At 42.2% G+C, this 27,617-nt stretch overlaps 1 protein-coding gene across 1 annotated transcript; it reads left to right on the forward strand.

Moving 5' to 3' along the window:
• The first annotated feature begins 325 nt into the window (after positions 1-325).
• LOC133378814 (uncharacterized) lies at positions 326-14,372 on the forward strand. The gene is made up of 3 exons (XM_061613432.1): positions 326-889; positions 4,336-4,593; positions 14,311-14,372. Exons 1-3 carry the CDS (start codon positions 385-387, stop codon positions 14,370-14,372), a joined length of 825 nt encoding a protein of 274 aa, XP_061469416.1. The 5' UTR covers positions 326-384.
• Positions 14,373-27,617: the final 13,245 nt, after the last annotated feature.

The following is a 27,617-nucleotide window of genomic DNA, read 5'->3' on the forward strand; positions in this document are numbered from 1 at the left end:
GTGTTTGAAATTAATTTCTAGCTTACTTGTATTTATTGTTGTTTTATAGTTTATTTGTTTGTTGTGTTCATTGTTGAGCTTTATTTATAGGTTTTGATATTTATTTTGTTCTTTAATAATTATATTAAGTAGTTCATATATATTAATATTTATATACCTTGGCAAATATATTAATTGTTAAATTTATTTTATTATAGTGGATATATTATTCCTTTATCCTTACCACCCTTTATAATTATTTCTGACCCCCCCTTAAATAAATAAATAAATAAATAAATAAATAAATCTAGTTGCTAAGTTGATTGCTGTTTTCGTATGGTTTTGGTTAATAATTAACCGTTAATTGTTGTTCCTGCTGTTGTATTTCTGGTACTGGCAAGAAATATGCCGCCTAGGAAGGTGCAGCAGAAGAAAGGCGTTCGCGTACTGAAGCAGGCTTCCAAGCGCCCCTCAACTCAGCATCACCAGTCGTCTGATGAAGAGGAGGATATGGGCACCATTCGTGCTTTGGTGGCGCGAGTAGATGTGCTGGAAAGGGAGCGTTTGCAGCCTTGCGACGCAGGGGCGGGGCCCAGTACTGCCTCCACAGGTAAGAAGTCTGCCCGCCTCGTGGAGAAGTGCACTAAGTCAAGAATTCTTGCTTCTTTGGTTTCTAGGATTGGCGTTCTTGAAGCTGCCGCACCGGCGCAGGAGCCTGCGGTTCTCCCATCCCCAGTGGCTTCGTCTGTGGTTCCGCTTGCGTCCTCCTTCCCCGTGTTTTCACATCCTGCTGTAGATGGGTTGTTGCAGGGACAGGCTCAGTCTCCACAGTCCAGCGTCTTGCCCGGGTCGTCCGAGTCCTCTGCTTTGGTGGCTTCGCCGCTTGTTGCTTCTCCGGCTGCTTACGCAGGTGAGACACTCGCACCACGTATTCCTGTTACACAGAATAACGTTGCTGGTGTTAGTCCGTTAGATTCCTCTTCAGCTGGTTCTCAGCAGCCGAGTGGCTCTCCACCAGTGGTGTTTATGGGGGGAGTTTTAGTTCCGCACCAACCACAGCTCCCTTGGCCTGCTGCGGCTGTGACCCCTTGGCAGCCATCAGTGGCTGCCTCGGGTCTTCCTACGGCTTCCTTGCCTCTCCCTCAGGGTGTTTATCCTCAGGGGATACTTCTGTTCCTTTGGGTGACCATTTATTGGTCACAACGAAGGAAAGAATCTGGCGTGGAGAGTACATTGATTTATTTACTCTTCTTTTTCGTGAGAACGAGGTCAAAACTAAAGAGGGTCAGGAAGGCAAGGAACGTGAGGTGGTCACAAAAAAGAGAGTTGATCGTGTATGGCCTAACTGGCTGAACGCTTACATGATTTATATGGGAGTTATGACGCAGGCTTATCCATCGAGGGCCTTATCTATGATAATATACCAGGATACCATTCATCGGGCCTTTCGAGAATTTTCGGGTACCGCGTGGTTGCGGTACGATGAAAATTTCAGGCAGAGGGCGGCATTGGATCCCACCCTCCGTTGGGACGTGGAGCATGCCGGTTTGTGGCTTCGCTCCATGACTGCGGCCAGGCCTACTTCTGGTGATAGGGCAGATAGTGGACACCTGTTAGCACGAGCGCAGACTTCCGCTGCTGGCTTTGGTCAGGGCGGACAGTGGGTTCAATCCCAGCAGGTCTGTTGGACGTTTAACAGCAGTGGCCGATGCCTCAGGCGTCCATGTAGATTTCGACACGCCTGCGGACTGTGTGGTGGCAACCACCCCAGTTCTTCCTGTCAGCGTGCCCGGCAGGCTCGCCAGGGTACAGGGGAACACCAGCAGCATAAACGTGGGTCTGGCAACAGCGGCGGTACGTCGCAAGGCCAGTAGCCCTGTTAAATTAATTCCCCTGGCTCACTTGTTGGCAGGTTACCCCAATAGGTCTGCTGCTAGATTTTTGCTGGCAGGTTTTACTAAAGGTTTTCGTATACCCAGGGTTGCTATTTCATCAAAGAATCAGCCCTCTCTCACTTCTATGGCCCCTATAGTGTTGGCCAAAATCAGGAAAGAGATAAGTGCTGACCGGATTTCAGGTCCCTTTACTTCTCCTCCTTTGGAGAATTTGAGAATTTCTCCTTTGGGTATTGTTCCCAAGAAACAGCCAGGCGAATATCGCCTCATACACAATTTGTCATTCCCCAAAGGTGCTTCTGTTAATGATGGCATTTCCCCAAGTCATGCATCAGTTAGGTATACATCCTTTGATGAGGCAGTGCGAGTAGTTCGCAGAGCTGGTAAAGGTGCTTTATTAGCGAAATGCGATATAAAATCTGTGTTTCATCTCCTACCAGTGCATCCCGATGATGTGGACTTATTGGGTTTCAAATTTCAAGGCCAGTTTTACATTGATAGGGCCATGCCAATGGGTTGTTCTGTGTCTTATGCTGCTTTTGAAGCATTTAGCACATTTTTAGAATGGGCGCTGAGAAGAAGGACTTTTTCTTCTCTGTCAGTTCATTATCTCGATGACTTTTTGTTTGTAGGGCCGGCAGGGTCTTCCCATTGCCTATATATGTTGCACTCTTTTGAGGCCTTAACGGCTGAATTGGGTGTCCCCTTAGCTCCAGAAAAGACTGAGGGCCCTTCTTCTTCACTTACCTTTTTGGGTATCAAATTAGATACGATTGCCCAGTCGTCCTGTTTGCCTCAGGACAAATTGCTTGCTTTGTGGTAGCGTCTCCGGACCGTACTTGTATTCAAAAAGATTACATTAGCTCAATTACAGGAACTTGTGGGACACTTAGTGTTTGCCTCTAAAGTCATTTCCCCAGGGCGTGCATTTCTCAGGCGTCTCTGTGATGCCATGAAAGGTGTGCGCTCTCGATCCTATTTCATTTGGGTTTCTGTCGGGATGAGGGCTGATTTATGTATGTGGCTTACGTTTTTGGAGGACTTTAATGGTCTTTCCTTTTGGCACGATGAATTGCTTTTGGAAGCTGAATTACAGGTACATTCTGATGCTGCCGGGGGTATAGGTTTTGGTGTTATATTCCGGTCGCAGTGGTGTGCTGATAGGTGGCCTAATACATGGCAGGCCTCCGGGACCACTGGAGATATGACCTTTTTGGAATTTTTCCCGATAGTTGTGGCGGTCCATATTTGGCCGCAGGCATTTAAAAACCGTACAGTACACTTTTGGTGCAATAATCTGTCTACTGTGTGTGTTATTAATGCCCAGACTTCCAAATCTCCACGAGTTATGCGACTAGTGCGCACATTTGTATTGCAATGTTTGCGTTTTAATATCCTTTTCGTTGCTCGGCATGTTCCAGGTTTACAAAACTGCATTGCTGATGCTCTTTCCCGATTACAGATGGTGCGCTTTCGGGAACTTGCACCTGGAGCGGCTCTGGACCCTGTCCCGGTCCCGCCTTTCTTATGCAACCTTGGCATTTAGAAGTTGGGGCCGCTATTGCATCTGCTCTTGCTCCCAGTACTCAGAAAGCGTATCAGCGTGCCTTTGCGAAGTTCCAGGCTTTCCGAATCAGTGCTGCTTTGTCTATGGCGTGACCTATCCCCGTGGATCAATTATTACAGTATATGACGCACTTGAAAGGGCAAGGCTCTTCTGTTTCTACTATCGCTGGGTACCTCTCTGTGCTGGCCTTTATCTCTAAGGCACGAGGACTGCCGGATCATTCTGTAGATTTTAGGGTCAGAAAGATCCTTGAGGGTTGGTTGCGTTCCGCTCCCAGGCCCGCTGACCGGAGGAGGCCAATCACACCCGATGTCCTCCTCCAGATCCTGGCATTGTTTCGTTCTTTATGCTCATCCCTGTATGAGGCGCACCTTTTCACCGCAGTAAGTCTGACGATGTTCTATGGTGCCTTTCGCCCTAGTGAAGTGTTAGTCCTCTCTAAGCGTGACGTGTCTTACAGGGCCTTATGCTCTGGCGATTGCACGTTAGGTGCTGATATGGTTAGGTTCTCCCTGCGAGTCTCTAAGACTGATCAGAAGGGCCGTGGCAGTCTTGTGTCTTTACGCAGCTGCCAGGTTTTGGAATTATGCCCTGTAGCTGCCATGCGTCAATTCTTGCTTCTAAGTCCAGCGGGCCTGCGTTATCTGTTTATACATGCGGATGGTTCTGCCCTGACTCAGTTCCAATTTTGGGCCGTTGTTGGGCAGGCCTTGTTGGCCACTGGTCGCGATGCTGGAGTCTATGGGCTGCATTCATTTCGGATTGGAGCGCCCACGGCCACTGCCCTCGTGGGCATGAGCATTGGCGATATCCAGGCAATTGGCAGGTGGCGTTCCTCAGCCTTCCAGTCTTATGTCTGGTATTAATGTTGTATTTAATTTTGCTTTTCTTTAGGCATTTTGAATCTTCCAGTCCCGGTGCGGATCGTTCTGTGTGGACATTCCATCTTGTTTTGGGCGCATCGGAGGGCCTCTTCGTCGTTTTCTGGGATGCAGCTGCAGCTTTCTGCATCAGCGACAGTTAGCTGGGAGGCGCGGAGGGGCATGTTATGGGATGCGTTGTTGCCATTGGTGTGCCGCACCATGGCATCAGCGGCACAGCCGCATATTTTGTTAATTCATTTGGGGGAGAATGACCTTGTGCAGCGCCCTGGTATGGACTTGCTGCTTAAGGTCAGGCGTGATCTCACGTGGCTTAGGCGTTCTTATCCTAATCTAATTTTGGTGTGGCCTGATATGCTCGTGAGACGAGTATGGAGGGGTGCAATTCACCCAAACAAAATTGATAGGTCACGCAAATGGGTGAACAGGAAGGTCAGGGATTTGATTTTATCCCTTGGGGGGGCGTGCATATCCCATGATAGGATAAAGTTTTATTCCCCTCAATTGTTTAGGAACGATGGTGTCCACTTGTCTGAGAGGGGATGTGATCTGTTTTTAGAGGATTTGAGGTTGGGTTTAAGGAGTCTGTTTTCTTTATTGGGTTGAGGGGACCAAGCTTGAGCTGATCCCCTCTTGTGGCATGGAATTCGGGCAGGTGAGGTATATTGGGTTATTTTGTGGCGGTTAAAGTATACAGGTAAGGGGCACTCCCCAGGGAACCATCAAAGCTTAATGCCTGGTGGTGAACTGAGGAGTGTCCTTGTGGGACCTGCTTGCGCATCAGGGTGAACGCCTGTACGGCGGGGCCATGGTGCGGAGGTGGGAACCACAACTGACTTCAGCAGCAAGGAGGGAGGTTTTCCCCCACGTCCTTGGCTATGGAGTTAAGGTCTGAAGAGAATTATTTGCCTTTAGAAGGCGTGGGAATATTCCCACATTTGTAGGAGGCCTCACCTGCCCGAAGCAATTTAATCTGATGAATTGGCTTATTTGCATTTGATGTTGAATGTTATATTTAATAAATATAACATTATTCCAACTTGTGTCACGAGTCTTCTTGGGTGTGTGGGCAATGGCTTAAGTGCCCTCAGGCCAGTCCAGTCACCAGAAGGCCACTATACAAAGAAAGGAGCCTAGTGTTGTGGATATGTTAGATGAGAGCATGCAGGAGTAAAGATGGATGCCCTTGAAGGCTGCAATTCTAAACACAATTATTAAGGAACTAAGCCTCATAGAACTCAACAGGACTTATTTCTAAGTAGATATGTCTGGGATTGTGCTGTTGGTAAGGTTTGACTAGGGATCCTCTGCAAAGGATCCTTGCTTAGAATGACCTGCCTCCCTTTTAATGTGGCTGCTATAAACTTCTTTACAGATTTTACCCTTCACTGCAGAGAGAGGTTTGAGAAATGAGTAAGGGTTAAAAAGTTTCTCTACCTTTTCCTGCCTACCCTGTGGGCTGGTATAAATTCACTTTGACAGCCAATCCAATTCCAGTGAGTAATAATTGACAGAGAGAAAACACACATGTTTTGGTCTACCTTCACGGGCAGTAGCTTGGGAACAACAGCAATTGGAGCCCCACTTCCCAGTATGTAAATTCCCTTTTACTACTATTTGGCAAGAAACAAACTGTCATGCAACCAACAAGGTGCATCATCAGTGGGTTCAAGGGGGTTGAGCTGAACGCTTGGAACCACTGTTGTTACTTCTATGGATGTAAGGGAGTGATATAAGAGGTAAATAAAATGCAAATAGAAAAAAAAGACAGTGATAATTTCCTAAATGCAATACCATACCAACAACAACAAAATTCCTATGAGTAAGAAAACTCGGCATCACACAATCAGTCAGGTTTCCTAACCAAAACAAACCAACAAAAATCCTGGCACCCAGTCAGCTAAGGTCACAGAAATCCCCATGCAGCATAACCTGACCCGGGGACTGCAGTTAGTGCAGAATGCTGTGGCACGACTGCTGACATGAGTGAGACCCTATCAGCACATAATACCTCTGAAATCTGCACTGGCTGCTGATTTGCTACCAGGCCAAGTTCAGGGTGTGCTTTCCACATTACGGGTTCCACATAGTACTTGTTCTGCTCTTGTAAGAAATCAGTCCTTTAGTGTGGCAGTACCTACGTTTTGGAACTCCCTGCCTATTTACATTAGGCAGGTGTCTTCATTGTACTCTTTTTGGCACCTGCTAAAAACATTTTTGTTTAGGTAAGCCTACCTAGGCAGGTACAAGCTATTATATTTTTTATCTGTTTTTAACTCATTGTTGGTTTTCTGAATGTTTTTAAAGACCTGTCTTTAACTGTTTTTGCCAATGATTTCATTTGTTTTAATTCCTTCTGTAAACCACTTTGCCTTTTTTTTTTTTTTACAATAAAGCAGCATATGTGCCTGATCCTCTTAGCAGGGCAGGCAATTTGGCAAAGGAAAGCTGCAAGGGACAGAATTGTTATTTATGTATATATTTATTTTTATGGTTTGGCTTTGGATTGTATTTAGAAAAATTGCTAAGAGGTTTCGCTGGTAGAAACAGCTTTTAAGATTTCAGAACATTGCTGTTGCTCTTGGGACTAGTATTGTTTTTTGCTTACTTTTGAATGTTCATCATATGTATTACAATAGGGATGGTTAACTGGATGAGGGCCAATACACTGAGTGTGAATCCTATCAAGATGGAGGCGCTGTGGGCTAGTGGTTTCTGAGTTCAGATAATTAGCCAATTGCCTGCTTTGGATGGGGTAGTACTCCCTCTGAAATAGCAGGTCCATAGTCTGGGGGTGCTCCCAGATCCATCTTAGTCGCTAGAGGCCCAGGTGACCTCAGTGGCTAGGAGTGTCTTTTACCAGCTATGGCTGGTAAGACAGCTGCAGCCATTTCTGGACCAGGATGGCCTGATCACTGTTGTCCATGTGCTGGTAACCTCCAGGCTGGATTACTGTAATGCTCGCTATGTAAGGCTACACTTGTGGTTGGTCCGGAAGCTGCAGCTCATGCAAAATGTAGTGGCGACTGCTCACTGGGGCAGGGTATTGCCAACATGTCTCCCCACTGCTGAAAGAATTGCACTGGCTGCCCATTAGCTATCAGGCCAAGTTCAAGGTTCTGGTTTTGGTATACAAAGCCCTAAGCAGTTTGGGACCAGGATACCTGAACGATCATCTTACCCCTTATATACCCAGGCAATCACTGTGCTCTGCAGGTGAGGGCCTCCTGCAGATATTATCTTATCAGATGGTCTATTCCACACAACATAGGAAATGAACCTTTAATATTGCGGCACCTTCCCTTTGGAATCCCCTCCCCTTAAATATTAAACAACCACCGTCTCTGTTATCTTTTTGGCGTCTACTGAAGACCTTCCTCTTTCAACAAGACTTTTAAGTAGAAACCTTATTCCAGTTTGAATTGGAATTACTTTTTTAGATATTTTAAAAGCTTTTTAAAAATGTTTTTAAAGATGTTTTGTGTCAGTATGCTTTTAGAGATGCTTTGTTTTTATACATTTTAAAGTATTTTGTTTTTAAGTTCATTGGGAATGTTTTTGGTGTTTTTGTTTGCCACCCTGGGTTCCTTGTGGGAGGAAGGGCAGGATATCAATTTAATTAATAAATAAATAAAACCTGTGGCCTTCCAGATGTTGCTGGACTCCATCTCCCCTCATGTTCCAGCCAGAATGTCAAATTACCAGAGATTATGGGAATTGCAGTTCAACAACATCTGGAGGGCACCTAGTTAGTCGCCCCTATATTACAATCACATTGTAAACATTTCTTCTATAAGAAAATTGACCCAGTAAAAGTGCCTACAGCTTTCCACTGCTGGGGAACGAACAGGTTCAAAATAATAATAATGAGGGGAAAATTGTCAGTAGACAACGAAGAAATATTTGACTGCATATGACAACATAATGTTTTCCACAGTGGCTGCCTCTGATGCATTTGAGTGCATTTGCTTATTAATTCAGGCAATAACTTTTGATGAATTTGGATATGGTGACTGAACAATGACCGGATCATATAAAAGCACATACTCAGACTCTCCACCACAATGAATTGCATTGGCTTAAAAAAAAAATCTTAAAAAGAGAGCCCAGCCAGTATACATTAGTAACTCAGCCTGATAATCCTGTTTCCATGAATGAAGATGAAATGCTGCAGAGATGGAACAGAACAATGATGAATATGCTCTCTTCTTTCAGGGTTCAAAAAACTAGGGAGATTTAAAGAACAAGGAAGCAGAGTCCAGCAACCATGGCTTGCAGTCATTGCTATTCTTATCCTATCACCAATGAATGAATCTAGTTCTTTTCAGACATACCTATCACAATGGCATGTCTCAAATGCACTAACTGTATTATGATTTTGCAACTAAAAATAACTGCTTGAGGTACAAGATCCCTTGCAATGACTTACTGGAACGTCAAAACTTCCCTCCTCCATTTCCACTTACTTTGGCGTATCTAGTTGAAGAACCCATGCTTTCAAAGGAAATGCTGAAGTACCTAAGATACCAGCTTTCTTTGGTGCCAAGGACCAGAGGAAAGAAATCCAAGCATTAAGTATTAAAGACACAAAGCCTCGTTTCCTAACACCTTGCTTGAAGGTAAAGTTGCAAAAATGTAGTGACTTCATCTCTGCCATTAATGTCAGCCAAACCAGAAGCTGCTAGATTATATGTCAGGTTGTCCACAAGAGACACTTCCTTTCAGATTCCTGAGTCCTGGTTCTGCAGGCACCATCATGCTTTCTAAATCTTTGATATTGCCTTTGCTTGACCATTTCTATACTTTTCCACTGGTGCAGGCAACTATCTCCATATATATCTCCTGACTGTGCATTTGCATCCCCTCCACCCTGAGACATTTCACAAGGAATTATTATACCTATTAGCCAATTGTATGAGAGGTGCTGGTGGCTACATCTCACCCATCATCTGAATTTTACCCATCTGCTTTAGATACTGTTTTAGAAAATGCTCTAGAAGTGGGTACTGCCTTCAGATACAGCCCTATACCTCATAGGAGCCATTGTTATCTATTGTTATCTAGCCATTGTGATGCATTTTGACCCAGCTGGAGGCTGTGTATTTTTATTCATTTATTTATTAAATTGCTATCTATCTATCTATCTATCTATCTATCTATCTATCTATCTATCTATCCCGCCCTTCTACCCTACAATAGGGCACTCAGGGCGGCTACATTAAAATTGCACACATATATAATAAAATACACAATAAAAACACAAACATTACAGTAAAGTAAAATGCATAAAATACAATTAAAATGCATAAAATGAATGATACATACACATACATACAAACATGCATACATGTATATATGTGCATACACATATGAAGGAGTGAAAATAAAAGAACTTTATTTATTTTATTTAAAATATTTCTATCCCACCCTTCTACCCCATAATAGGGCCCTCAGGGCAGCTTACAAAAATAAAATCAAACATGTACATAATAAAATTGTAAACAGTAACATCACAAAAACATTAAAATAAATTTAAAATAAATGAATTTAAAATACATAAAATACAATTAAAATACATAAAATACAATATGGTCTACCAGGGCTCTTTTAATGTTATGCTCTTGCTCCTTGACCTCTTTTTTCTTCTTCTTCTTTTTTGAACTAGCAATATGTATACTTGGTCCATTTCATCCTGCTTGAATATATCTGGGTAACTTTCCTACAACCCTGAGACCCCTGACCTTTACTTCCACACCTCTACCCTTGTATACAACAAAGCTGTCAACCGCAGAACCATGGCCCTAGTTGCCATGGCAACAAAGATGCCTGGCAGGCAGGGGGAAGCAGCAGTGGCCCTTCTTGCCAGATGACTTTCAAGAGGAGGAGGAAAGGCATGACAGTTGTGATGTCTGCCGGCTGGTATCTAAATGTCAGCAGGCTTGAACAAAGGAAGATTCCCTTGGACTCTGCCAGCAACACTAGGCCAAGCAGATCCCAGTGAGGGGAGGAGATCAGATGGCAGCAAACCCTCTTCCTTCTCTGAGAGACACTGAGGCAAAGACAGGTGGGATCCCAACTTATATTGCTAAGTAAACAGATATGGTAAAAACCAAACCAAGCCTCCAGTATTCTTGCCTCACGTCAGCAATGAACCTGTAAGCAGTGGAGGCTGAGCCATTAGGGTGAATGGGTAGGGTTGCCATATTCCAGTTCCACAAATCCGGGCAGGCTAATTTGCATATTGTGCATATTATGCAAATTATTTGCATATTATTTGCATATTATGCAAATATTTGCATATTAATATTTGGATTGTCCAGTTGTTTTGTTTTTGTGCCTCAGAATTACCACCAAAAACTAGTGAAAGATGTGAGAAATCTTTTTTTAAAAGCAACATTTTCAGCCTTAAATGCCTAGACTCTAGTTTCCAACACTATGGAATATTGATTGATTGATTAAGAGAATTTATATCCTGCCCTTCTGCTGTTAAAAACAGAGCTCAGCACAGCTTACCAATATAATAAAAACAATAAAAATACACAATCAATATAAAAACATAATAAAAACACAAAATAGCAACAAACAAAGTAAGTCAGGGCAGCAGTATGGTTAACCTTTGCTGGTCATTGACCAAAATAAACTTATTTACATTTTTTAGTATGGTTAACCATTACATATACGATATATATTTCAGAGATGTGGTGGGTGGAGAAAAACAAGAAGCCAAAATGGTAGGGAAAGGAGTCTTTCACACTACATGTTCAGTTCTAAATACTGTTGCAGCAAGTTTTACAAGTTCCTCCAGTATTCCATTGGTGCAGGCACACAGACATTCAAAGTATCTGTATGTTTCTTAGGTTTTATAAAAGCAGAGCTTTGCTTAACTCAAAATTTCTTCTCCCTTTGATCAACCACATCTACACAGGTTCCACCTCCATAGTCAAAATGAAACTGGGCCTGGAAGTGTGCAACAACCCCACACATACCTTGCTAATTAGATTACCAATGCCAGGATGTCTGTCTTATCGACTACTCTCCTGCCCCCCCCACCGGGCATCATGAAAGACCCAGTCCTGGACTCAGAAAGAAAATAAATATCTGGTCCTCTTCAAAGTACTCATAAGCCTCTTGTTTTAATTAAAATAATAATTATAAATTCATGCTGCTATCACTAATGGGAGTTAATTATCCTGCATATGCTGCTGTTGCTTCTAAGTGAGGTTAAAGATAAGTGAAATGCAAATAGGAAAAAAACAACACGAAAGGCAGTAACACTTTCCTAAATGTAATACCATACCAACCACAAAAAGATTCCTATGAGTAAGGCAGAAAACTCAGCATCCCACAACCAGTCAGGATTCATAACCAAAAACCAGAGCTTGGAAAAGTTACTTTTTTGAACTACAACTCCCATCAGCCCAATCCAGTGGCCATGCTCGCTGGGGCTGATGGGAGTTGTAGTTTAAAAAAGTAACTTTTCCAAGCTCTGCCAAAAACCCAAACTAAAAAAATCCTAGCAGCCAGTCAGCCAAGGTCACAGAAATCCCCATGCAGCACAGCCTGACCTGGGGACTGCAGTTAATGCAGAATGCTGCAGCACAATTGCTGACATGAGGAAGATCCTATCAGCACATAATACCTCTGCTCTGAAATCTGCATTGGTTGCTGATTTGCTACCAGGCCAAGGTCAAGCTGTGCTTTCCATGTTATGGGTGCCACATAGTACTTGTTCTGCTCTTGTAAGAAATCAGTCCTGTAAAGTGGCAGTACCTACTACGCTTTGGAACTCCTTGCCTATTGACATTAGGCAGACGCCTCTTTTCAGCACCTGCTAAAATCAGTTTTTTTGAGGCAAGCCTCTCCAGGCATGTGGAAGCTATTGTGTTTTTAAATCTGTTTTTAACTCATTGTTAGTTTTATTATTTTGAATGTTTTTAAGTATCTGTCCTTAAAGCTTTTGCCAATATTTTTATTGTTTTAATTCTTTCTGTAAACCGCTTTGAGATTTTTTACAATAAAGCGGCATATAAATGTTGTAAATAAAAATACATAAATAAATGTTGGAGTCACTGTGGCCCTTGAGTCTCTTCCCACTTTTAGGAACCAAGGAATCTGCCTTATACTGATTCAGGCCATTTCGTACCATGATTTCTTAAATGCAACACCATACCAACCACAACAAGATTCCTATGAGTAAGGCAAAAAACTAAGCATCTCACAACCAGTCAGGATTCCTAACCAAAAACCAAAAATATGATAAATGAAGAAATATTTATATAAGCATGACTATCAAATATATTTATTATTTACACAAACTGTAAAGATATTTATAGTGCAATCCTAGGTTTATTTATTCAGAAGCAAGTCCCAGCTTACTTAAACAGGGGCAGACATGCAACCTCAAGTGATAAGCAACTTCATTCACACAACCCAAAATTCCAAATCATGCCACTTTACGCTGTTTTGCAACTGTTTATACTTGTTTTTATGGTTATTGGATTTTAAATGGCTTTATTTCTTGTTGTGAGCTGCCTTGGTTTCCAACCCTACCTCACAGGGTTGTTGGAAAGACTCCATTCACGCACACACACACACACTGCAGATGTATAAATACATACAGCCCATATAATAGTTTATTGTCAAACCAGTTGGTCATTGCAGAAAAATCAGTATTAGTTTAAAAAAATCAGTATTAGTTTCCTACAGAATAAAAACTGTAATACCTAAGTAAGGCCTGCCTACTTGCTTTAAAATAGGACTGGAGGGAGAGACAGAAAGAGTTAGAACACAAACACAATTCTTTTTTACATTCACTCCAAAGTCCCATTGATTTTCAGCACATTCATAACCATATCTACTCAAAAGTAAGTCCTATTGAATTCAATGGGATTTTCTCTGGGCATATGGGATTAGCATTGCTTTTACAAAAGCAAGTATTGGGAAGGTTTTCAAAACACTGCCCAGGATCTGACTCCTGCACACAAGAGGGAAAAAAAACTGAAATGTATATACTTACCCAATTTATGAGATTTTCAGATAAACAGGGGAAACCACCATTTTCTGGCATTGCAATGAGGTTTTCTAGACACTGCCACAGGTCAACCAAACACTTCACTGATTGGCTGCAATCCTGAACGGGCGGGGTTAAAGCTACAAAGTGCTATACAGTAGTTTAAAAAAAGATTTAACAGTCGGGGCGGCTGACATTTTTATGTATATCTCAAGAACCGGACCACCTAGAAACTTAATTTTTAAAAAAATTAAAGCTGAGAATCTGGGCCACCTAAGGGGCTAAACGGGCACTGGGGGCATGCAAAGAATCTGGGTAAAACCTGGCTAACTGGGCAATATGGCAACCCTATGAATGGGGCTCTGCCTCACCAATCTCAGTCTGCCCTCAGGCAGCCTGCGCCTGCTTGCCATCTTACTTACAACCAGTCAGGCTGTAGCTCTGCCTGTGATTGGCTCTGGTTCCACCTACTTCTGGTTGTCCTACCTTCTGCCCTACCAGAGTCAGTGGGCACCAGTTGCCACTGCCTGTAAAAGAGGGATGGGGAATCTGTGACCCTCTAGATCAGCCTTTCCCAACCAGTGTGCCTCCAGATGTTGTTGGACCACAACTCCCATCAGCCTCAGCCAGCATTGCCAATGGCTGAGGCTGTTGGGAGTTGTGGTCCAACAACATCTGGAGGCACACCGGTTGGAAAAGGCTGCTCTAGATGAACCACAACCTCCATCATCCCTGATCATTAGTCATACTGGCTGGGGATGATGGAGTCCAACAATATCTGGAGGGCCACAGATTACCATTCCCTCCTGTCAAATAAGCCCCAGAATTTTCTGCCACTAGTGAGGTCCACAAAACAATATGATCCCAAGATATTGTCCACATTGTGTAAGATGGATGTTGCATTTTCATTTGGTGACAATGGCACTGAAAAGGAAAATGGGATTTATCTTTTGCTCTTTTCTTAATTCTGTTCCACAGAAGAATTTCCTGAGGTTCTGAATGAGAGCCAGTGCCTTCTGGGGGCTTGGGTGTCATGTTAAACTTCAGAAGTCTGACAATTCCCATTGCACTTTTTAATAAAGCATGACATATAGCTTTGGAGCAATCTGTCTTTGCTCAAGAGAAGTAATATTACGCATTATGTCAAGAAAGCCTGAATGAGTCTTGTCAGCATAAAGATTTTTTTTTCACTGTGTCCGCTGCTATCCCCACAAACACTGGGAATTGATTGATAATAGGGGGTTTATTTCATAGGAGATAAATGGTACCGTGTTGCTACAAATTTTATATGGGGGAAGAACTGAGGGAAGGATGCAGGGGAAAAGGTGGGTAAATTTTGAGTTGATCTTATTTTTTTTCTTTTTCTTTTTGAAAGGATAACTGTTTGCCCAAGCCTTTCAAAATGTTTACTATTTTCAACTCAGTATCCATAAACTGCCTTTTGGGGTAAGAATTTAAAAGATCAGTAAACTGACAGATGCCATTTTGCAAGCACACCTCCTGCTCTGTCACTGCTTTCAGGCCTCCTGTGCATATACAGAAAGATTTAAACTTTCTGAGAAAGAGTATGGAAGTTTAAAAATTGCTACTATTATCCAGTGTTTGTATGAATCAAGCCTCATCATTACCTGGTGTTTTTTATCTTCTCCAAAGCTTCAGGAAGAAAGTGCTCCCTTCCACACTTTGCTTTTTCCTGGATGCCAGGAACTCAACGTTATTAAATAAAGAACTCGGCATTGTCAAATCAAGTACATAATGTAAAACAGTGGGAATTTTTGTTTTGCACGTTAGGAAGAAATCAAAATATACCCAAGCTGGCAAGCCTTCATGCAGACATATGGATTGAGTGACTTCTTCCCAGGCAATAACAGATTACAGAGGATAGCTAGAGAAGAACAGAAAAGCAGCGGTACTCTAATCACATGCCATACCTGCAGGCATGAAGACTGATTGTACAAAAGAACAGGTGTTTACTGTGCATTCAGGACTTCCGAAGCACAGTACTTCAGTTCCCCCATCCCTGTAACCAAGCTTTAAATCCAGAGTCAAAAAACCAGCTACAACTGTCTTCCATGTCTGTGTAGCCAGCCTTTCCCAACCTGGTGCTCTCCAGATGGTTTGGTTGACCACTTCCAACAACCCCAGTCAGCACAGCCATGCTGGCTGGGACGGATAGTTGTAATCTAAAACATCTGGAGGGCACCAGGTAGGGGAAGGTTGGTGTAGACAAAAGCATCATTGAAAGGAGATACATTATCCTGACAATGTGGTGAAAAGGAAAATCCCTTAATGTTCCAATCCTTACCCAGCTATACCCTAAGTGTTTTCAAAAACTGGACAAGAAGAATCCCGGTTGGGTGCAAAGATGTTTAACAATTCCAGTTGCACTTTTTAATAATGTCTGACATGCAACTTTAAAGCAATCTGTCTCTCTTCAGCAGCAGTAATATTATGTGTTACATCAATGAGCTCTGAATAGCTCTTGTCACCGGAAAGATTTTCCATCCTGACACCTGCACTCCTAGAAACACTTCTTGGGAATCGACTGAAGCTGAGAAACATTTCCTGTGAGAAGATGGTGTTTATTAAAAGAAAACTTTTGTACTTCTGTGAAACTATTAATGAAAGTAATTTCTGTTTTGGCATCTTGAATGATCCATGAAAAAAAAAAGGCCTTAATTGACTAACGTTATTTCCTTCTGTGTAAGACCTGCAAAGTGGTGGTTATATGAGTTGGAGTCCTTCAGGCTGCAATCCTATTTTAATTTATTTGGGAGTAAGCCCTATAGAACACAATGTGCTTTACTTCTTAGTAGACATGTATAGGGTTGCATGTCAATAGTTCACTAGAATCCAGGCCTCCAAAATGCATTTGTCATTGTTTGGTCAAAGTATTAGCAAAAAGCAAGCAGCACTGTAAGAAAATAAGGCCTCATTGTCTCACTGCTTCAGAATTAGCACCATTTTCTCTTCGTAGGAATACCACAGTGCCACCACAGACTGGCTGCTTTGTCATTTCATCTAATTTCTGAATGAACCAATATTTCCGTTGTGGCTCATTATATCTTGGGAAACAACTGAAATATAGGTTGAGCACCAGAAGCTAAATGCAACCATGTGGCTTAGAGGCAACTTTCCTCTGACTGCCAGTTGCTAAACAGTAGGGCAAGGGATGTTGTCATCATGACCTACACTGGAATTTAAAAGGTAGGGAAAAGCTGTCACCAATGTGTGGTGGCTGAGGAGGTTGGGGACCTGGCAACCTTCGGGTGGGAGATGCAAGAGAGTGATGGAAGAAATGAGAGACAGGAATCAGCACCTTGGAGCGGGCAACCACTGCTTGCCTTTTCCCTCCCACTTCACTAGCTATCGCTGGATTCAGGACCAACATTAGCAAATCTGGGTTGAAGAAAACATGGCTGTCAGATATATAATTAACTGTGTGAACCTAACTGTGCCTCCTCAAAAGTAATTCCTACTGAATTCAGTGAGACTTACTCTCAGGTAAGGGGGTTCAGATTACAACTTTAGTCAGTTTTCTTAGCTTCAAGCACTTTCATACCTCTTTTTCACATATATGGTATTTATTTCTAGTGTAATGATAAGAAAAAGCTAAGCCAGACAAAAAACAACAACACTGTACGGAGAAGAGTATATTAGCATTCAGTTTTGAATGTGAAGGACCTGAACCACAGGTTATATCAAGAGAACTGCCTTCTTGAGCAGTAAACAATTCGGATGCAATGTTACAGGTACTCCCTCTGAGTAGAACAAATCTGGAGATGTTCTTTTAGTGTTTGAATAATATGTGTGGAGCATGCAGGAAAAGACAGATATCCTGACAGATAGTGCTAACCTTTTTAGAGAAACACCATTCCTGCCAGAAATGTCAACATTCCTTTGAAAACCCCAGGGTTCTTTCATGCCAGCCAGCCATGAAATTCATGAAATTCAGCTCCCACCCAAGTGGAGAGGGGGTATTCAGCAACTAGCAGGCACCAGACTGACAATTAACCAAGCTTCAGCTACATAAGTTTTCAAAAGCTCTGACAGAACAGCATTTTGGATATGCAAACAGAGTGCTTGAAACAGAATAGTAGTACTTTCAGATTATACAATTTTTTCTGAGTTCTGAAACTGCTATTGTTCTGTATTAAATATCCTGTTTGGATGTTTTGGGACATCTGCAGGGGTAGATCAACGGTCAGGGCTTTCCGACCTTTTGGAACCAGTGGGCACATTTGGAATTTTGAGAAATAACTGCTGTGGAGATGTGGCATAACACAAAATGGCTGCTGTAGGGGCAGTTAGGGGAAGCTGAGCCAGTGCAAAGAGGAACTCAACAGAAAGGGCAAAAAACCTTGTGCATTGTAGATTTTTGAGGGGATATTTACTGGGGACTTTTGTGGGCACCATGGGAAGTACTAGCAGGTGCAATGGCACTCTTCTGTTTTGCTTTCTTGATGATGGCACTCCTTTTCCAATTTTATTATATGAAGCCAGGGAAAATGTTTTTTGGTAAAATTCTAGGCAATTAAATTCCAGCTTTTAAAAAAGTAATATAGAATCAACTAGAAATGCACACACCATACACTGTATGATTTGAATAAGAGATATTATCTCTTTCATGCAAAGTAATCAATATTCCTGCATTTGTTTCCCTACAGTGAATATATTAAGACAGTTGTTTGGTACATGAGTAACTTCCCATTGAAAGCCTTTTAATGACTTTCATTCCTAAGAAAGTAGGACATGATTTGGGGGGGGGTTAAATTAAAAACAAGAAACCTCTATCTTCCTTTCTGATTTACTACAGTTATTTTTCATTCCATAATTCTTCACCTGACTTTGTTGCAAATGATCTTCTCCACTCTTCACTTGATGAAGGTTAGCAATTCAGAAAAAGCCATCTGCTTCTATTTCATTATTGTGACATATATTTCAGAGGCTCTGTTTGCTTCCTTGTAATTTACTTCAAGGCTAACATGATTCTTAACCCTGCATCCATAAAGAAGGTACCAATAACATTTGTGCCATTGCAGGATCCCTTGAATAATGACATTGTGCTATTATAATTCCCTCCAGGAAAAATCCAGGCAGATCAGAAGGTGGACTAATTTGGGTGTAGAAAAGAATGCCCATGGAAAGGAAAGCAAAATTTTACACTGATCTAACTTGCATTGGATGGAAAAGGGGTCAGTTGCCCACCCATCTCATACTTGTCCTTGAAGGCCGGAATGCCTTAGGACCACTTAAAGAGTAGAACAGCCTGTCCTCTTTATGTTTAATGGTAAATCAAATTGGGTATAGGATTGCACTAATTAGGCAAGATAAGGACTGGTTGAAGCCTTGAAGCTGTACTAATTGGGGTGGGGAGGAGAGAAAAAATATGACACTTTACAGTACAAAGATGCATCAATCTGGCTAACGCAAGTAAAATGTGATGCCTAGAATACAAGGACTAACCTGCAATCCAATACATGTCTACTCATAAGTAAGTTCCGTTGGGTTTAATGGGACTTACTATCAGGGAAGTGTGCACTGGAGTATATGCTTACCTGGGAGCAGGGCTGGTTCCAAAGGGAGGCCAGGTTGGGCACTGGCCCGAGGGCCCCGCAGCTCTAGGAGCCCCTGGGGGGGCCCTGAGGAAACCTCCACTCCCCTTCCGTGATCCCGAGGGTCACAAGACGAGCTTCCAAGCCGCCCGCCATCCCCCGCGCTTCACCTACCTTTCTCTGCTGTTCGCACAGGGTTGCCATCAATAAAGATGGCAGCTGAGGTTTCCATAAGGAACTGAAGCCTCTGCTGCCATCTTGGTTGATGGCAGCAATGCGCGCACTGCATGCCATCAACCAAGATGGCAGCAAAGGCTTCAGTCCCTTACGGAAACCTCAGCCGCCACCTTTATTGATGGCAACCCTGCGCGAACAGCAGAGAAAGGTAGGTGAAGCACGGGGGATGGCAGGCGGTTCGGAAGCTCATCTTGCAATCTGCAGGATCGCGGAAGGGAAGCAGAGGGGCCTGGGGCAGGCTAATGCCCAAGGGCCCCTGCATTCCTGGAGCCGGCCCTGCCTGGGAGTAAGTCCCATTAAACCCAATAGAGCTTACTTCTGAGTAGACATGTATTAGATTGCAGCCTTAGTTTCCTTTTGCAGCCATTTTAATTCTGCCTTCTGTACCTTCACAATAGCCATGTGAGGTAGGTTAGGCTGAGAGTTAGGGACTGGCCCAAGACAGTAAAAAAGCAAATGATGAATAAAAATTTAAAATGTGAAAATGCTCATGCTCAGAGTATTTTTGTTGCTGTTTGCCAAGGCTTTGTGTGTTTTTATCCCTACTGTCTCATAACTTCTTTTTGTCTGAGAATGTCTTATTTCATAGTCTTTTTTAATACTTATTTTATAGTCTTTTTTAAAAAAAATTGCCCAAATTCTGTGGTTTTAATTTTTTTTTAACTTGAGATGTTTGCATGGTTTAGGGTTGGCATTGCAGGACATCAGGCTCTTGTGCATTTAACAGCTGTGGGGCAGGTAGAAATTAAATGGAGTAAGCCCTTTCCACTATGGAAATACAATTATGGGTAAAGCTTCACCTGTTAACATTCTGTGTCAGACATCTTATTACTTGTGTGTGCCCCCCAATTTACTTTGGATTTTTGAATGCCATGACAATTGCCATTCCCTCCCCCCATTTATGTGTGCAACAACCCTTAGACGTAGCTTAGGCTGAGACAATATATGTACATAACAGCAATTGGTAGCTGTAGTTGGTCCAGAGCTTGGAAAAGTTACTTTTTTGAACTACAACTCCCATCAGCCCAATCCAGTGGCCATACTGGCTGGGGCTGATGAGAGTTGTAGTTCAAAAAAGTAACTTTTCCAAGCTCTGGTACAACATTAATAAATTATAGCCCCTGAAATGCTGAAATGTATTCTGGTGGAGTCCAGTCCTACATATGTCTACTCTGAATTAAGCCTCATTGAGTTAAATGGATAAGTATATAGGATTGCAGATTAATTTTTACCTCTGAAAAAAATGCTGTCAAAGATAGAATTTAAGATAAAACTTTTCTGGACATGTTTGAAACAGGTGAGTAGGTTGGAAGGAAGTTGTGTTAATCTAACTGGGTCATCAGCATAGTGTTCTCCAGATGTTGTTGGACTACAACTCCCATAAATCTCAGACAACATAACCAATTATCAGGGATGATGGAAACTGTAGTCCTACAACATCTGGAGGACACCACATTGGCTATACGTGGTCTGTAAGGCCCCACAAGGAACTTTTGTTGTTTGTTGCAATACATACAAGAACATAAGAAGAGCCTGCAGGATTCAACCAGTGGCCCATCTAGTTCAGTATCCTGTTCTCACAGCCGGGGCCTGTGCCAAGGGCCGCTGCAGCCCAGAGGGGGCCCTCCTTAGGGTGGGAGGGTAACACTCCCATTCTACGATCCGTGACAGCATCAGCTCCTGACACTGCCATGGATTGCAGAGAGGGAGCTCTCAGGCAGCTTCCCCCATATAGTTAGCATGGACCACGCATGCCTCACCTACCTTTAAGTGCTCAGAGCTTGGAAAAGTTACTTTTTTGCACTACAACTCCCATCAGCCCAATCCAATGGCCATGCTAGCTGGGGCTGATGGGAGTTGTAGTTCAAAAAAGTAACTTTTCCAAGCTCTGCTCGTCTAAATGATGTGCATGCTGTATGCGCATGCCTGCCATCAACTAAAATGGCAGCGGAGTCATCAGCCCCTTAGAGAAGACTCGGCCGCCATCTTGTTTGATGAAGAGCATGAGTGCATAGCATGCACATCATTTACAGGAGCGCTAGACTAGGTGGGACGCACAGGAGGTTACTAGTTCAATGTGGCCTGTAGACAGGGGTTGCGCTCTGTCACTGCGGGCCCAGGGCCAGTTGGTGCCCAAGGGCCCTGCATGCCTGGTGCCGGCCCTGATCACAGTGGCCAATCAGATGCCCTAAAGGGAAGCCCACAAGCAGGACCTGAGTGCAGCGGCAGCACTCTCCTTACTTGTTTTCCCAGCAACTGATATTCAGAAGCATACTGTCTCTGACAGTGGAAGTAGAACGTAGCCATCATGGCTAGCTGCTGCCAATAGTTTTTGTTGTTGTTATGTGCCATCAAGTCTATGACTTATGGTGACCCTATGAATCAGCGACCTCCAACAGCATCTGTTGTGAACCACCCTGTTCAGATCTTGTAAGTTCAGGTCTGTGGCTTCCTTTATGGAATCAATCCATTGCTTGTTTGGCTTCCTCTTTTTCTACTCCCTTCTGTTTTTCCCAGCATTATTGTCTTTTCTAGTGAATCTAGTGTCTTCTTATGATGTGTCCAAAGTATGATAACCTCAGTTTCATCATTTTAGCTTCTAATGATAGTTCTGGTTTAATTTGTTCTAACACCCAATTTGTTCTAACACCCAATTATTTGTCTTTTTCGCTGTCCATGGTATGTGCAGAGCTCTCCTCAAATACCACATTTCATATGAGTTGGTTTTTCTCTTATCTGCTTTTCACACTGTCCAACTTTCACATCCATACATAGAGATCAGGAATACTATGGTCTGAAGGATCCTGACTTTAGTGTTCTGTGATACATCTTTGCATTTGAGGACCTTTTTTAGTTCTCTCACAGCTGCCCTCCCCAGTCCTAGCCTTCTTCTGATTTCATGACTATTGTCTCCATTTTGGTTAATGATTGTGCCAAGATATTGATAATCCTTGACAAGTTCAATGCCCTCATTGTCAACTTTAAAGTTACATAAACCTTCTCTTGTCATTACTTTAGTCTTTTTGACGTTCAGCTGTAGTCCTGCTTTTGTGCTTTCCTCTTTAACTTTCATCAGCATTCATTTTATATCATTACTGGTTTCTTGTAGTAGTATGTTATCATCTGCATATCTTAAGTTACTGATATTTCTCCCTCCAGTTTTCACACCTCCTTCATCTTGGTCCAATCCTGCTTTCCATATATGTTCTGCATATAAATTAAATAAATAGGGTGACAAAATACACCCCTGTCTCACACCCTTTCCGATGGGGAACCAATCGGTTTCTCCATATTCTGTCCTTACAGTAGCCTCTTGTCTAGAGTATAGGTTGCGCATCAGGACAATCAGATGCTGTGGCACCCCCATTTCTTTTAAAGCATTCCATAGTTTTTCATGATCTACACAGTCAAAGGCTTTGCTGTAATCTATAAAGCACAAGGTGATTTCCTTCTGCAATTCCTTGCTCCGTTTTGTGATATGATGTCTGTTACCCCTTCCCTTTCCAAATCCATCTTGAATGTCTGGCATTTCTTGTTCCATATATGGTAAGAGCCTTTGTTGTAGAATCTTGAGCATTACTTTATTTGCCTGGGATATTAAGGCAATAGTTCGATAATTACTGCATTCCCTGGGATCCCCTTTCTTTGGAATTGGGATATATATTGAATTCTTCCAGTCTGTGGACCATTGTTTAGTTTTCCATATTTCGTGACAAATTTTTGTCAGAATTTAGACAGATTAAGTCTCAGTGGCTTGTAGCAACTCTTTGGCATGCCATCTGTTCCTGGTGATTTGTTTCTTCTGAGTATTTTAAGAGCAGCTTTCATCTCACATTATAGAATTTCTGGTTCTTCTTCATACGCCTCCTCCATCAATGAGTTTGTCATCCTGGCATCTCTTTTATAGAGTTCTTCAGTGTATTGCTTCCATCTTCCTTTTATTTAATCTCAGTCAGTCAGTGGGTTCCCCTGTTGATTATTCAGCATCCCTACTCTTGGTTTAAATTCCCCTTTCATGTCTCTAATCTTTTGGAACAGGGCTCTTGTTCTTCCCTTTTTGTTGTCCTCTTCTATTTCTATACAGTAACTATTGTAATAGTTCTCTTTGTCCCGAAGTACTCGTTTCTGTATTGTTGCATTTAGGGTTCTGACTGTGTTTCTGTCTCCTTTTGCTTTTGTTTTCCTTCTCTCTTTAACCATTTGAAGAGTTTTGTCAGTCATCCACTGAGGTCTCTCTCTCTCTTTTCGCATTCTTCCCTGGTAATGTCTCTGACTTCACTGCATAGTTCTTCTGGTTCTCTGTCAACTAAGTTTAAAGCCTCAAACCTGTTCCTTACTTGATCTTTATATTCTTCAGGATGTTATTTAAATTGTATTTTGGCATTATGATTACTTTGTTGTTCTTTAGCTTTACTCTGATTTTTCACACAACCAGTTCATGATCTGTACCACAGTCTACTCCTGGTCTTGTTTTCGCAGAAAATATGGAACTTCTTCATCTTCTGCTACCGATTATATAATCAATTTGATTCCTATATTGACCATTTGGTAATGTCCACGTGTACAGTCATCTTTTCGGTTGCTCAAAAAATGTGTTCACAAGAAACAAATTATTGGCTTCACAGAATTAAATAAGTTTCTCCTGCTTCATTTCTGTCTCCTAGGCTCCATTTCCCCACAATTCCTAGTTCTTCTCTGTTCCCTGCTTTTGCATTCCAGTCCCCCGTGATTATCAGCACATCTTATTTTGGTGTGTGATCAATTTCTTCCTGTACTTCTGCGTAAAATCTCTCCAGTTCCTCTTTTTCTGCATTTGCTGTTGGAGCATAGACTTAGATGATGGTGATGTTAATAGGTTTCCCATTTAATCTCATTGATATCACTCGCTCAGACCTTGAGTTGTAGCTCCTAATTGCTTTTGCTACATCACTTCTCACTATTAAAGCAACCCCATTCTTTCTTAATTTCTCATTTCCTGCATAAAATATTTTGTAGTTGCCTGATTGAAAATGTCCCATTCCCATCCATTTTAATTCCCTCACGCCAAGTATTGTAATGTTGATACATTCCATTTCTTGCTTGACAATTTCTAACCTTCCCTGGTGCATGCTTCTCACATTCCATGTTCCTATTGTGCCTTTTATGGTTTTAAGGTTGTGCATAGTTTAATTGCATTTTAATTGTATGTTTTTCTATGTTTTTTAACTACACGTAGTTTTATTTGTAAGCCGCCCTGAGTTCCAGTTTGGAAAAAGAGCGGGGTAAAAATAAAGTTTCAATTTCAATTGTGTGCGTCATACAACTCCAGACTCTCCTTTCGCATCTGTGCACATCAGCCTCTGGGCTTCCTTTCGGCTTTGACCCAGCTGCGTCATTAGTCACAGCACTACTCGTACTTGTCCTTTGTTCTTCCCCAGTAGCTTGGTGAGTGCCTTCTGAACTGGGGGTCTCATCTTCCAGCACTTTCTCGTGTTGCATTTTGGATACTCTGTTCATAGGGTTTTTGTGGTAAGAGATATTCAGAGGTGGTTTACCATTGCCTTCCCCTGAGTTTGGATGCATCTTAGTCTGGTGTCTCAGCTTTGGCCATTCTGCCTTGGGTGCCCCTGCTAGGAGTCTAGCCTCTTGGTCTAGACTCCTGATGGCATTGCTTTCAGCTTCTTCAACATTCTCAAACCCTCTCACCACTTTAAGGTGTGCATCCTAGAGGGGGCCAACAGCTTCATCCTCCATGAATTTGTCTAATCCTCTTTTAAAACCATCCAAGTTAGTGCCCATCACTGCTTCTTCTGGTACTAAATTCCATAGTTTCACTATATGCTGTGCAAGACTGCATTTTTAATTGACGGATTAGGGATAATGTTTATTCTGGTGTATTACTTTTGACTCTTAAGTTCTACCTCTGACAGTTCAATCGTGCATACGTGTCTATGCAATGAGTTCAATGGAACTTACTCCCAGGTAAGTATTTACAGGATTAAGTTACCTCTAAGTTATACAGTTGACAAAAAAAATAGAAAGGCAAAGTATGAAGTACTAAAATTTGCATTTTTCTAAAATGATAGGGGATTGCCATATTGATAAAAATGTATTTTAGTTGAAAGCGGTGCTGCAGTGTTTTTTGCAGCACTGTTCTGTGCCCGTGGTTCTGAAACCCACTTTGCCAGACACTCAACTCAATCTCTCTCTTTTAGTCAGAACTATTTTATCAATCCAGAGAAAACAAGGTATACAGAAACTTCAAAGAAAATACAGTCTCTGGGGATGGTGAACTGAGGATGGTAATGATGATGATGATGAAGGTTGATGGAAGGTAATTATATTGTAGAATTGTTGAAGAGGTAGATTCAACAGAGGAGAGGTAACTTCTGAGAGAAAGACAGCTTCCTGAAGAGGTAATTCTTGCAGAGGAATAACTTCTGAGAGAGAGAGGTAAAAAAGGAGTGTTGTCCTCTGGGGCTATTAGGCCTGCTGCTAGCTTCACTGATGACTGAAACAAACTGAGGCAGGTTTTGGAGGGAAATACTAACTAACCAATTAAAGAAAAAGGTGATGTCACTTGACAGGAAGTTACTATAAAGCTAAGGGAGCATAGAGACAGACCTCTAGAGTTCCATAACTCTAACCTAATAAATACCTTCTTTAGCACAACAGAAGGAGTCTCCCTGCTGAGGCAGCACAAGCACCGTACAATACAGGCATGCCTTCAAGGACTGCAATAGAACCTCTGTTCAATAGTGGTGGGAGCATAATGACTGCCAGCTGGCCCCACCTCAGGAAGCCCACGTGTCACCTCCAGTCTGGCCTCAGGCAGGGCAAAGGGACAATCCTGTCGTCCACTTCACGAGGATGGTGAATAGCAGAGCTTGGAAGATTACTTTTAAAAAGTAATAAATTACAGTTACACTTACATGGCCCCAAAAAGTAGTAATTACCATTACAATTACAATTGCTTTGAAAGTAACTGATTACTTTTCCTCCAAAGTAATCACTACAATTACATTTCAGTTACTTTTAAAAAATGCCTACAAGGTGCTGGCCTTGGCTGCTGCACATCTAAGTAACCTAAAACAACATTAAAAATAAACACACATATAGAGGTAGGAAAAAAATATTTTTATTCATAAGATAGCAGTGGTGGTCTCTCCACTGGTAAGGGTGATGGGGAGGGAGGCTGAGGCCACTACTCAGATATTTGCACATCAAACCAAGTGCAACCCCCTCCCCACTCAGCCAGCAAGTATAATCTCTCTCACTTAACCACCTCCCAGACCCTGCCCTGCCACCAACTAAGGGACACTCACTCCCTGAGATGCAAAAAAGTTAAAATACTGCAGATGCAGCACAGTAGCCAGAGAGGGTGTTGGAGGCCATTTTGTGTGCCAAGTGCAAACACAGTATACACACACACACACACACACACACACGTTGTCATCTTTCACCTCCACAGTTCTTTATCTCCATTCTGCTGCCACCTCCTTCTCCTCCTTTATCCATGTTCTTGACCTCCGGATCCTTTTCCCCTCCACTCCATTCTTCACCACCACTATCTGTTTTTTTAAATAATTGTTTTCTCCACTCCACCCCATCTCACTCTCTGCCTCCTCCCTCATCGCCTCCTACCCATCCACAGAGCACGAGGAAAGAGAGGCACTGAACAGAAGCCCAGTTTGAGGCACATGATTTTCATCCACAAATCAGAGGAGTAGAAAATTTTCGCTGCTCCCCCCCCCCAAGTAATGCCCAAAAGTAATTCTGGAAACATTACAATTACTCCACAAAAGTAGTAAAATTACTCCTAGTTCTATTACAATCAAAATGTAAAGGAATTACCCACTCGTTAATCAAAAAAGTAATGAATTACAAGTAATTCGTTACTTGTGACTAGTTACTTCCAAGCTCTGCATATATTACTGATGAGTTTGTACTGTTCTGAAACCAATATATACCATTACATTCCATTCTACCATGGCTCCTGACCAGTCAATCTGGCCAGGAACATCTCTTAGGACGTTACAACATGTTCTTTGAATGATACCATGATTTCAAAGCCAAGTTTTGGTTCACATAGAGTGACTGGAAGTTCTATGTGAAATTCCGCTCACTACCTTGCTATAAAGAAAGATTAATTTTAAATCACCATATTATAACCTGTTGTTGTTATGTGCCTTCAAGTCGATTACGACTTATGGCAACCCTATGAATCAGCGACCTCCAAGAGCATCTGTCATGAACCACCCTGCTCAGATCTTGTAAGTTTAGGTCTGTGGCTTCTTTATGGAATCAACCCATCTCTTGTTTCGATATTATAACTAAGAAACCACAAAACATAAAGAATGATTAGGGAACACAGTAAAGGAAAAGGGGTAAAGGGCAGCCAGCCACTCTCTATCAAACACAGAGGGATGCAGAAAGGTGGCCCACACACTTATTGAATTTACGGAATAAAATTATAAATATCATGCTATTATAAAAATTGAATATCAAACTAAA

This window comes from Rhineura floridana, chromosome 3, assembly GCF_030035675.1.
Source record: "Rhineura floridana isolate rRhiFlo1 chromosome 3, rRhiFlo1.hap2, whole genome shotgun sequence".
Lineage (NCBI taxonomy): Eukaryota > Metazoa > Chordata > Lepidosauria > Squamata > Rhineuridae > Rhineura > Rhineura floridana.

What these genes read in the sequence shown, in the direction of transcription:
- LOC133378814 (XM_061613432.1), top strand. Translation starts at nt 385, where the DNA reads ATGCCGCCTAGGAAGGTGCAGCAGAAGAAAGGCGTTCGCGTACTGAAG. An exon ending in TTCTCCGGCTGCTTACGCAG is followed by an intron (nt 890 to 4,335) that starts GTGAGACACTCG and finishes GCTTTTCTTTAG; the next exon opens with GCATTTTGAATCTTCCAGTC. An exon ending in TGACCTTGTGCAGCGCCCTG is followed by an intron (nt 4,594 to 14,310) that starts GTATGGACTTGC and finishes TCTGTTCCACAG; the next exon opens with AAGAATTTCCTGAGGTTCTG.